General features: G+C 44.4%; 1 protein-coding gene across 6 annotated transcripts in view; it reads right to left on the bottom strand.

The window, feature by feature from the left end:
• Nucleotides 1-13,043, bottom strand: part of IPO8 (importin 8) — a 441,493-nt gene that overhangs the window by 147,810 nt on the left and 280,640 nt on the right. For all 6 annotated transcript variants that reach the window (XM_033950674.1, XM_033950671.1, XM_033950672.1 and 3 more), the window contains one exon: nt 7,105-7,230. In XM_033950674.1, coding sequence (XP_033806565.1) covers nt 7,105-7,230 — 126 coding nt within the window. The remainder of the gene's footprint in view (nt 1-7,104; nt 7,231-13,043) is intronic.

Here is a 13,043-nt window from a genome sequence, read left to right as displayed (position 1 = left end):
GCCCCAAAGCGGACAGCTTCATAAGCAGACTTGCTTGAAGAACTTTTAGAAAATTTGCAACTGCCGATCCACGCATGTGCAAGTGCCTTCCCGCCCGAGGTAGGGAATATATCTCCTCAGCGTCTCCTCCATTCAGATAGCTAGCTAAGAAGCCAACCCGGGGAGGTGGGTGGGTTGTGAGGATATCTGCCTGCTGTCCCTGGATAACATCCATTACGGTAAGTAACTGTGCTTTATCCCAGGACAAGCAGGCAACATATTCTCAACATATGGGTGACCTCTAAGCTAACCAGAATGGGATGGTGGGAGTGTTAGCAATTCAGGAGAATAAATTTTGTAATACTGCCTGGCCAAAGTGGCCATCTCGTCTGGAAAAAGAATCCAGACAATAATAATAATAACTTTATTTTTGTATACCGCAATACCACAAACGAGAGGTGAATGTATGATCCGAGGACCAAGTGGCAGCTTTGCAGATTTCCTCAATAGGAGATCTAAGGAAAGCTACAGATGCCACCATGGCTCTAACTTTATGGGCTGTGACTCGACCCTCTAGATCAGGGGTGTCCAACCTTTTGGCTTCCCTGGGCCGCATTGGCCGAAAAAAATGTTTCTTTGGCCGTGCAAACGCTGCAGCAAGACAAGAGGAGGGAGCCGGAAAGATGGTAAACACCCGGGGGGGCAGCAGAGGAAAACACTGCATTTGGGGACGCACAAAATACTTCACGGGGTCGCATGCGGCCCTTGGGCCACAGGTTGGACACCCCTGCTCTAGATGCAGTCCAGCCTGAGCATAGCAGAAAGAAATGTAAGCAGCCAACCAGTTGGAGATGGTTCTCTTGGAAACTGGGTGTCCAAACTTGTTTGGATCGGAGACAAAAAGTTGAGGATAATATCTGTATGGCTTAGACCTTTGTAAGTAGAAAGCCAAAGCACGCTTGCAGTCCAGAGTATGAAGAGCTGTTTCTCCAGGGTGAGAATGAGGCTTTGCAAAAAAAACACTGGAAGAACAATGGATTGATTGAGATGAAATTCTGAAACACTTTTGGTAAGAATTTATGATGAGTATGGTGGACCACCTTGTCGTGATGGAATACTGTGAATGGTAGGTCCGCTACTAAAGCTTGTGGTTCACTAACTCTGCGAGCAGACACGAGAGCAATGAGGAAAACCACGTTCCAAGTGAGATATTTCAGATGAGCCGAAGACATTGGTTCAAATGGAGGCTTCAACAACTGAGCAAGAACCACACTGAGATCCCAAGCCACTGGAGGCGGTTTGAGAGGTGGCTTGACATTGAAAATAGAGAATGACACGGTGAAAAAATTGGTCCCCGTCACCGCCCCGTCCCCGTCTCACCATCCCCGTCACCGCCCCGTCCCCGTCTCACCAACCCCGTCACCGCCCCGTCCCCGTCTCACCATCCTCTTCACCGCCCCGTCACCGCCACTGCCACCCCATTCACCGCCCCGTCACCGCCACTGCAATCCCATTCACTTTTCTTTATTTACGTATAAAGGAAACATTCTTTAAAACTTTAAAACTTAGTTAAATATTAGTTAATAACTAAACAAAAACAAAACACGCAGAGAAAAAATTAATTAATAAAAATTCTCAAAACTGACACATTTTGATCACTAAATTTAAAATAGTTATTTTTCATACAGTTTTTCAATCACTAATCTTCCACCACCCCTGGGGCTAGCAATGCAAAAACAAACACGACATGTACTTTAAATGCTGCCGTGATTAGCATAGTGACCGCGGCTACGGCTGCAAGTCTCCCCTCCCCCCAGCGATCACGGCAGGAGGGCACCCAACCCCTCCTGTAGACCCCCCCAACGGCCCTCCCGACAATCGCAGCAGAAGGGTACCCAACCCCTCCTGCCGGTCCTCCCAATGGCCTCCCCTAAGATCGCCGGCAGGAGGGTACCCAACCCCTCCTGCTGGACCCCCCCCCCAACGAACCCTCCCACCCCGGAACCCCCTTAGTCTTACTTTTCAAGTTGGACCGGACAGCTCCTCGCTCGTCTGGCCAGCAGGCCTGCCTCCGTCCAAATGAGGCGGGCCCGCCCCTACCCTGCCCAACCCACAGGATCCTAGGGCCTGATTGGTCTAGGCACCTAAAGCCACTCCCGCTATAGGAGGGGCCTTAGGTGCTTGGGCCAATCAGGCCCTAGGATCCTGTGGGTTAGGCAGGGGAGGGGAGGGGCGGGCCCGCCTCATTTGGACGGAGGCAGGCCTGCTGGCCAGACGAGCGAGGAGCTGTCCGGTCCAACTTGAAAAGTAAGACTAAGGGGGTTCCGGGGTGGGAGGGTTCGTTGGGGGGGGGTCCAGCAGGAGGGGTTGGGTACCCTCCTGCCGGCGATCTTAGGGGAGGCCATTGGGAGGCAGGGGAGGGGAGGGGAGGGGAGGGGCGGGCCCGCCTCATTTGGACGGAGGCAGGCCTGCTGGCCAGACGAGCGAGGAGCTGTCCGGTCCAACTTGAAAAGTAAGACTAAGGGGGTTCCGGGGTGGGAGGGTTCGTTGGGGGGGGGTCCAGCAGGAGGGGTTGGGTACCCTCCTGCCGGCGATCTTAGGGGAGGCCATTGGGAGGACCGGCAGGAGGGGTTGGGTACCCTTCTGCTGCGATTGGCAGGAAGGGTTGAAATGACAAATGAGGAGCACGGTGAAATAGCGGTTCCTAGAAGGGGGTACATTGGCCCGCGGGGACAAACCTGTTCACCGTTTCCGCGGTCGGTGAATGGCCTTGTCCCCGTCACCGCAGCGACTGCTATTTTTCTTCCCCGTTTTCGGCGGTGACCCGCGGCTTAAATGCGGTGGCCGCGGGTAAACCGTCACCGTGTCATTCTCTAATTGAAAAGTCCTTTCATAAATCTGGAAACCACAGGATGAGCAGATAGTGATTTCCCTTCTAGTGGCTGATGAAAAGCTGCAATTGCACTGAGATGGACTCGAATGGATGTTGATTTGAGGCCTGATTGAGATAAATGAAACAGGTAATCCAGAACTGAAGACAAGGAGGTAGACTGAGGCTCCTTGTGATGAAGAGCGCACCAAGCAGAAAATCTAGTCCATTTCTGGTTGTAACATTGCCTAGTGGTAGGCTTCCTGGAAGCCTCTAAAATGTCCTTGACAGATTGAGAGAACTGTAAATTGGTAGTTATGTTGAAAGGTACCAAGGTGTCAGGTGCAGAGACTGCAGGTTGGGATGAAGTAGAGAACCCTGACTCTGTGTAAGCAGAGATGGAAAAACTGATAAAAGTAGTAGCTCCCTGCTGCTGAGTTGTCTGGGCCACTGAGGAGCTATTAGAATCATGGTGGCATGTTCGTATTTGACAAGTGTCTTGAGAATTAGAGGGAATGGAGGAAATGCATACAGGAATTTGTTTGTCCATTCCAGGAGAAAAGCATCTACCATTTATAGCGGTCCATGGGGGGCTTAATATGCAATAATGTTCCACATATGACTACCTCGTATGTCAATAGAATTGATGATTCCAGTATGGTATTAATCTGTCCCCATATTGACTTCCAAAAGTTGAGTATCAAAGGACAATAGAACAGGCGCACAGGAAATGCCAAAAAGAATGCCACCGAGAGGTTAGAAAAGCAAAAGGGAAATACGAAGAGGGGCTGGCCAGGGAAGCAAAAAACTTCAAAGCATTCTTCAGTTACGTAAAGGGGAAACGACCAGCGAGAGAGGAGGTGGGACCGTTGGACGATGGGGATAGGAAGGGAGTGATTAAGGAGGATAAAGAGGTAGCTGAGAGGTTGAACACGTTCTTCTCGTCGGTTTTCACGAGAGAAGACACATCTAATATACCGGACTCAGAGGAGCTCATGAGTGGGGAACAGGCTGAAAAATTGGAGCACATAGAGGTAAGTAAGAAGGATGTCCTCAAACAGATAGACAGGTTAAAATGCGGCAAATCACCGGGTCCGGACGGGATCCACCCAAGGGTTCTGAAGGAACTAAGACAAGAAATAGCGGGCACAATCCAGCATGTGTGCAACCTATCCTTGAAAACTGGAGAGGTACCAGAGGACTGGAAACTGGCGAATGTCACACCTATCTTCAAGAAGGGATCGAGGGGTGACCCCGGGAACTACAGGCCGGTGAGCCTGACTTCAATTATAGGGAAGTTGGTGGAAGCTATGATCAAGGACGGCATTTGCGAGCACATCGAGAGGAATGGCCTACTGAGAACAAGCCAGCACGGATTCTGTAAGGGAAGGTCGTGCCTAACGAACCTTCTGTACTTCTTTGAGGGAATAAGCAGTCGGGTGGACAATGGGGAACCCATCGACATCATTTACCTCGATTTTCAAAAGGCTTTTGACAAGGTACCACATGAAAGGCTGCTTAGGAAACTGTGGAACCACGGGGTGGGAGGGGATGTGCACAGATGGATCGAGCAATGGTTGTCGGGTAGACTGCAGAGGGTCGGAGTAAAGGGCCAATATTCTGACTGGCGGGGAGTCACGAGTGGAGTGCCGCAGGGATCGGTGCTGGGGCCGTTACTCTTCAACATATTTATCAATGACCTGGAAAAGGAGGCAAAGTGCAAGGTTATAAAATTTGCAGACGATACCAAACTGTGCGGTAGAGTTAGCTCCAGGGAGGAGTGTGAGGACCTGCAAAGGGACCTAGACAAGCTGGAAGACTGGGCAAACAAATGGCAAATGCGCCTTAATGTGGAAAAATGCAAGGTTATGCATATAGGGAAAAAGAACCCGTTGTTCAACTACAAATTGGGGGGGGCATTGTTGGGAGAAAGCAATCTTGAGAGAGACTTGGGTGTGCTGGTGGATGCATCACTGAAGCCATCTGCACAGTGCGCAGCGGCCTCAAAAAGGGCCAACAGAATGCTGGGCATCATAAAGAGGGGCATAACTACCAGGACGCGGGAAGTCATCATGCCACTGTATCGAGCGATGGTGCGTCCGCATCTGGAATACTGCGTTCAATATTGGTCGCCGTACCTCAAGAGAGACATGGAAGTACTTGAGAGAATCCAGAGGAGAGCAACGAAACTGGTAAGAGGGCTGGAACACTACCCATATGCTGAGAGGTTGGATAGACTGGGGCTCTTCTCTCTGGAAAAAAGGAGGCTCAGGGGTGATATGATAGAGACCTTCAAGATCATGAGGGGCATAGAGAGGGTGGATAGGGACAGATTCTTCAGGCTGAAGGGGACAACAGGTACGAGGGGGCATTCGGAGAAACTGAAGGGAGATAGGTTCAAAACGAATGCAAGGAAGTTTTTTTTCACCCAGAGGGTCGTGGACACTTGGAATGCGCTACCGGAGGAAGTGATCAGGCAGAGTACGGTACAGGGATTCAAACAGAGACTGGATGGATTCCTGAGGGATAAAGGGATCGTGGGATACTGAGAAAGCTAACCAGAAAATAAATGTAGAAACCCAACCAGGTCGTGCAGGTGCAAGACCGGAGGGCTAGGACTTTGATAGGAAGATAGGACTCAATTAGGAAACAAAGGAGGCATGGGGGCACCTACTGGTGATTTAGACAGGTCGTGACCAGTTTGGGCCGCCGCGGGAGCGGACTGCTGGGCAGGATGGACCTATGGTCTGACCCAGCGGAGGCACTGCTTATGTTCTTATGTTAACAGATGATTTAGTGTCCCAATGTCTAGATGACAGTGCCAGCATCTATTAGATTTACTCCTTAAATCCTGTGACCAGCCGGGACATGAATGAAACACAGCCACGGCTAAATCAAAGTCCGCAGGCTGAGGCCGCAGAACAGGCCCCGCTGTGACACGACCGAAAAAATTAAACAAAGACTTTTTTTTAACACGCACAACACAGCGACCCTGTAAAGAAAGAAAAAAAACCCTCACAAGCCATGGTGAGAAGGCATGAGTAGAACTAACTCATGCAAAGAGCACTGAAACGAGGGCTTCTCAGCTCCGCGGAAAACTTAGAACTGAGGAGACGCACGCCCTACCTCGGGCGGGAAGGCACTCATGCATGTGCGGTGCCGCAGTCGCAAACTTTCTAAAAGTTCTTCAAGCAAGTCTGCTTGTGAAGCTACATCGGGGCTCTGTGGATGATATCACCCATATTTTGAGAATATGCTGCCTGCTTGTCCTGGGATAAAGCTACTTCTGTTAGAGTATATGGTTTTTGATGGACCGCTTCTGTCATGTTGCACAGCGCAAACAAGACTCCATGCGGTGGTCTGACCCTAGACACTCAATGCACCACTTGTGGGGGTCTGTAAGTGAAATAGTGTGATGGCACCTGCTATGCTCTTTGAAGCCGGTTAACAGGAGGGACAGAGATAGAAAAACCGCCTCAGCCAAATCAAAGTCCAAGGGCTGAGGCGGAGGACAAGGCCACGCTGTCAAAAATGGCCAAAAATAAAATAAATTCTTTAAAAAAAATTTTTGTTTTATTATGAGAGAGAAAGAAGATAGAGAGAAAAAGATCAAAAACTCTGTGGCTAGAAGGCACAAACTAAACGCAGAACATTCGAACATGACTTCACAGCTCCACAGAAAAATGAGAACTGAGGAGATGTGTGCCCTACGTCGGGCGGGAAGGCACTTGCGCATATGCGGTGCAGTCAGTCGCAAACTTTCTAAAGTTCTTCAAGCAATCTTCAAGCAAAAAACGCTTTTGCAGCTGTCCGCATCAGAGCTCCATGGATGACGTCACCCATACGTGAGAATATACTGCCTGCTTGTCCTGGAATAAAGTGTTAGTGCAAGCATTCACACACTGCCTTGCACTGCTGTTTTGGAGGAGCTATAATAAAAGCCAGAGGGTAATTCAGTCTCAAAACACATATGATCTTTGGCTTTGTTGTTGAGATAGCCAATCAGGATGCCAACTTTGAATTTTATTTTTACACAAAGTGGATACCTGACTTCTGGGAGTTAGGCCAAAGAACAATTAATTTTATACACAACCACCAATTTACTTTCCAGAGAGAATGGTTTTCAGCCATTACCTACCTAAGCAGAACTTGATTCAACAGTGTCACAGATTCTGAATTCTTGCACCATCTACATTAGGTAATAGCTTTCAATTACATCAAACCTTGCAAAATTATAATAAAAGCTCAGTTCAGACCTCTTTGTGGTCCTCCACAACGGTGAGGATTGTGTCAATAGTGTGCAAAATGCCCATGGCCATCACTGTTTTGTCCTCTACCTCATCATACTCTTCACTCTGAAGAACTTTTCCAAATATTTCAGCCTGAAAAACAAATCACATCTTTAGCTTCATGGCAAAATATCTTTTGAGTGTAAAGAACTTAGCAATGGATCTTATGCTACCATGGTGTTTTCAAAATTACATATCTTAAGGTAACTGTCAGTCCTGCCTTAACCTGCTGGCGGTATCAATGTCAGCAAAGGTTTATGGGAGATCATATCATTCATGTCTGATCTTAGGGTATATCAGTGCAAACAGCCTCAGATTGCCCCAGCCTAAATTAAATCAGTGCTTAAAGGTAACAAAGGACCTTGGTACAGCGAAGAGGTGCTAAAGATAGCTAAGATGTGTTAATGTCTGGTGCTTAAGATGCCACACACTATAAGTACTAGTATAAAGTTGTGATGCTGAACCCACTCATCCAGGACTGTGGGATAAATACCAATGTAAGACTTATTTTTAGTCTATTTATCTATGTTTATTGTATGGACCTTCAGAATACAATCAGGCACAAACTTCTTCTGATTGTTCCTATCTCCATCGGTCCACCTTTTTTGAATATTTATAGCATTCATCATTCATTATGTTTTTTTTAATATATTTTTATATTTGGTTTTCTCATTCATTAGTTCATAATGTAGTAAGTTAAATAGCCATCACTTAGTTTTTAAAATATTTCTTTATTCATCATTCTCTTTCACTAGCCACCTCTCCTGACATGTATGTTTCACTGGAAACTTTCTTCAGGGTCGAGGGGAACTAATTCAAAAAATGAAACAGATTAACCAAAACTAACACAAGGTTAATCAAAATAGAGATTAAATCAATTAAATGAAGGAAAAGAATCTTAGAGATGCCACTCCATGGATCATAATGATATTACCCATATAAGGAATTCTGGCGTGGTTGTCTTTCATAGATTCAAAAAACCTTCATATATTAAAAAAGACTTAATTCGTCAAATTTTTATTATATTTTAATTATTACTCAAAAACATTTTGTTAATTTTTATTTTTTCCCAAGCCTTTATCATAAATACCATAATAATTTAGTTAAATAAAGAATTGTTATTTTACTCAACAACTGATTTGTATTTTTACTTTACTTAGCAGCTCAGAGAATTGCAACTAGCTCTGATAGTTGTTAAGCTCATTTGCAATTTATACTGCTTTCCTTAGCAGCTCAAAAGATTACAACCAGCATTAATAGTTGTTTAGAAAAAAAAAAGCACTTATCTTTGGCTTTAATGTGAAGTTAGATAGCAGGCCATATCTGCCGCTTTAGCCCCTCTCGACGGGAACCCGTTTTGCGGCTTCTTCAGGTTTTTCAAATCGGGCTATAATTTAAACAGCAACACACCATACAGTGTAGCGGCGAAACGGGTTCCCGTCGAGAGGGGCTAAAGCGGCAGATATGGCCTGCTATCTAACTTCACATTAAAGCCAAAGATAAGTGCTTTTTTTCTTTCTAAACAACTATTAATGCTGGCTGTAATCTTTTGAGCTGCTAAGGAAAGCAGTATAAATTGCAAATGAGCTTAACAACTATCAGAGCTAGTTGCAATTCTCTGAGCTGTTAAATAAAGTAAAAATACAAATCAGTTGTTAAATAAAATAACAATTCTTTATTTAACTAAATTATTATGGCATTTATGATAAAGGTTTGGGAAAAAAATAAAAATTAACAAAAAGTTTTTGAGTAATAATTAAAATGTAATAAAAATTTGACGAATTAAGTCTTTTTTAATATATGAAGGTTTTTTGAATCTATGAAAGACAACCACGCCAGAATTCCTTATATGGGTAATATCATTATGATCCATGGAGTGGCATCTCTGAGATTCTTTTCCTTCATTTAATTGACTTAATCTCGAGGGGAACTAAATCATTTGCGAGAGCTAGTGTTTTTTGATGGCTAGTAGCCAGTGAAACATGCATGTCGGGAGAGGTGGCTAGTGAAAGAGAATGATGAATGAAGAAATATTTTAAAAGCTAAGGGCTCCTTTTATGAAGCCGCGTTAGCAGCTTTAGTGCACGCGACTTTTAATCATGCGCTAACCCCTGCGCTAGCCGAAAAACTACCGCTTGCTCAAGAGGAGGCGGTAGCGGCTAGTGCGGCTGGCAGTTTAGCGCATGGTATTACGCGTGTTAAACTGCTACCGTGCCTTTGTAAAAGGAGCCCTAAGTGATGGCTATTTAACTTACTACATTATTAACTAATGAATGAGAAAGACAAATATAAAAATATGTCATAATGAATGATGAATGCTAGAAATATTCAATAAAAGGTGGATCGATGGAGATAGAAACAATCAGAAGAAGTTTGTGCCTGATTGTATTCTTAAGGTCCATACAATAAAAATAGATACATAGACTAAAAATAAGACTTACATCGGTATATATCCCACAGTCCTGGATGAGTGGGTTCATCATTGCAACTTTATACTAGTACTTATAGTGTGTGACAGAGTTATTGTACTAGTTAGAAGTAGCTTCTACTTCTAAGCAGTATCTGCTACAGATGGTGCTTAAGATGGACAGCTTAAGATAAACAGTAAGCTAGCACAGATAGCTAAGGTTAATCAGAAACCACTGTCAAAGTGAAACTGGAAATGACATTTGACTTCTTCTCCAGTCTCTCACACTCCACTCACCTTATTCACCATTGTTTCAAATAGTTTACAAAAGATAGTGGTACTTAACTTCAATAGATTCTATTTTTAGAATAAGACTCCAATCTATAAAAGCACCCTGTCTGCATCACCCCCCTCTCTCTCCCTGGAACATCACCTTTCTCTGTCTGGAACATCACCCCCCTTTCCTCTGGACTCTGTAAGGCAGGGAAACTGTCTTTTCTCTCTCATTAATTGTAACGCTTGATGTATCTTTATGAATCTTGCTTTTCTGTAATATTAAGCTTATTTCTGCACAATATATATATTCTTTATGCAAGCACTCAGCGGTCTTTGTCAATAATTTTACTTCCTACTGAATCTTCTACGAGGATACTGAACCCGGGACCTGGCGGATTGTAAGGCTGCCTCAACATTACCCTTCCAAACCTTACATTTGGGGGGCTAAACCTTACAGTAACGAGAGAAGCATTTACTGTTAAAATTGTTTGTTAACTGTTAATGTAATTTTGTAACCCATTCTAGACTTTTTGAGAGGACAGGCTAAATAAATAAATAAAGCAAGCAAGAACAGGCATTCATTCTTGATTTCATTTCCTTTCTCGATGCCAACATCAGAGTGACCATATTCTTTGTGGTCAATATCTATTCCAGATGTACATGATATCATTTGGAGATGGGAAAGAAGAGGCAATCTCCTGTGAGGAGAATAATGATATGGCATGCCCCCCACCCCCCTTTATACCTTCATTTGCTGAAGAATGTAAAAAAAAAACAAAAAACAAAAAAAACCCAGATCCTCCAGATCTGCTTACTGCCATCTTAAATCTGCTGACTGCTCATCAGGCTACCCACAATCCCACACTCCAATATTCTCTCCTGTTTCCTGATGGGCTATGGACTCTCCATTTACCTTTAAAGGTTATCAGCAGTAGTAACAATTCACATAGGCCACCCTGCCACCAGCCTGAGAGTCATCTCTGTACCGACCCATCCCTGAGGAAATAGGAAGTTACATCAGAGGGGGCAAGTTGCAGTACAAAGACGACTCCATTTTCTGTTTCTTTACTGCCCTGTCTTCTTCTTAATGCCCAACCCTGATACTAGTCCTTCTGTTTCATTGTTGTCTCCATTTGTCTCATCTGCCTTTTTATTAACCTGTAACTAGATTTCATACCTCTTTCTTCCAACAATCCTGTCTCTTCTTTCACCTACAATACAATATTGCAATAGTCGAGTCTGGAAACAAACAATGAGAGAATCGAAGCATGAAATGGAAAGCAAAGATTCTAGCTAGGTCTAGACAACTTTCCACTTTCCTCCCTTCTCCTTCCACCCTCACCCTTCTCTCATTCTTTCCCCAACCCCCTGAATTTCACACATTTTCCAGTCCAAATTTTTAGCTTCTGTATTCATCACCTCCCAGGCCTCATTAATCTCTACCTCTCATCTCCTCGCCACCTTCAGTCCTTTTCATATGTCTTATCTCCTTAAACCTCCTATCTCCTATTTTCACCCTCTCTCATCTATGTCACCTTTTTTATCCCTCACTCTTTGTAACCTTTTTCCCATTTCCCCAACAGCCACTGTTCTTACCTCTTTTCCCATAGTTTGTTTTCTACTTCCCTAGCATCCTCTATCCTATCTTTCTTCCACCTTAACCCCAGCATCCATCTGTGCCCCTCCAACTTTACCTTCTTCCCTAACAATATCTGTCCTTCTCCGCCTACCATCAGTGCCCTCCTCCCATCTCCTGTCTCGAGTACATCGCCAAGTCCCATCTCCCACCTGCCCCTAGCCCCCTTTACCCTTTCCTACAAACAGGTTACTGTCACAGCCCCCTTCTTCTATCTAACCAGCATTACTAAATCCTCTGCAGAGAAGGGAATGCCTTTCTTCACTCTAGCCACCAGAAACACACAGGAGCTGAAAATAGAGTCCAAATACTTCCTGTATCATACAGGAAGTATTCATTCTTTACTTTCAGCTCCTGTGTGTTTCTGGTGGCTAGAGTGGATGATTTTAGTAACTGCGGTATTAGCATCCACAGCAGCAGGAGTGAAGAAAGAAGCTCCCACTCTGCAGATGATTTAGTGGCAGGTAGTAGAAAGGAGCAGCTGGCACAAGTTTTGGTTAAGCCAATAGGCTTGTGCACTACAACAATTTGAAAAGGTAGCCCATCCCAAAAGTACCTTTTATCACAATGACAAATATTCTAGTGGTGCATCCAGGGTATAAATTTGTAAAGATATGCATGTTTTGCTTTCAAAATGCAGCAGTCTGAAGTCTATGACAATAATTTTCAACTTTTCTTCAGTTAGGACATACCAGAGAGGTGATGCTCATATATGTGACACACTGCATATACAATTCTCAAGGACCTTGATCTGACACAACATAGCAGTTCCTATGATTAAAGACGCACTACTGGTATTATTAGACCTGAGCGCCAACTTCGATACTATTGATAACTCACTCCTCCTATACAGACTACACTCTATCGGAATCCATGATATCTCACTGTCATGTTTCTCCTCCTTCTTAAATGAAAGATCTTAGAAAGTACTACTGGGACCCTCCTTATCAGAACCAAAACCTCTCTGCTACAGAGTATCCCAGCATACATTGCTATCCCACTCCTCTTCAATCTATATGACAAACCAGTACATGACATCACAGAAAAATACCAAATCAAAATCCACTCATATGCAGACGACATACAGCTCTACCTCCCCCTAGGTCAACACTGAGACGCACAAATCAAAAAACTTACTACTGTCTAACAAAAATAAAAAACTGGATGACTGCAAATAAACTACAGTTCAACGCGTCAAAAACAGAACTTCTCTGGATACATAAGGATACCTGCACATACCACCCATCCTTTTCCTGAGGGAATGAGACCCTTATAGCCAAAAATAACATCTGCAGCCTAGGAGTAATTCTCAAATCAAACCTGTTGCTCTCAGACCATGTATCAAAATTAGTGTCTTCATCCTTCTATTACCTCTGCCAACTAAAGTGCATCCATGCTTACTTTTCAGAAAACGATTTCACCCAACTACTATATGCGCTTAGATTACTGCAATGTGCTACTGGTGGACTAACCCGCAAAAACACTCTCACATCTCCAAGGTGTGCAAAACGTCACAATCCGACTCCTGAAAAACCTGGGCTTCCGCACCATGTCACCCCAGCACTAACATCCATGCACTGGCTGGCT

Source organism: Geotrypetes seraphini, chromosome 7, assembly GCF_902459505.1.
Source record: "Geotrypetes seraphini chromosome 7, aGeoSer1.1, whole genome shotgun sequence".
Taxonomy (NCBI): Eukaryota; Metazoa; Chordata; class Amphibia; order Gymnophiona; family Dermophiidae; genus Geotrypetes; species Geotrypetes seraphini.
Note: the sequence above shows the minus strand (reverse complement) of the source record. Positions and strands in the feature narration are given on the sequence as shown.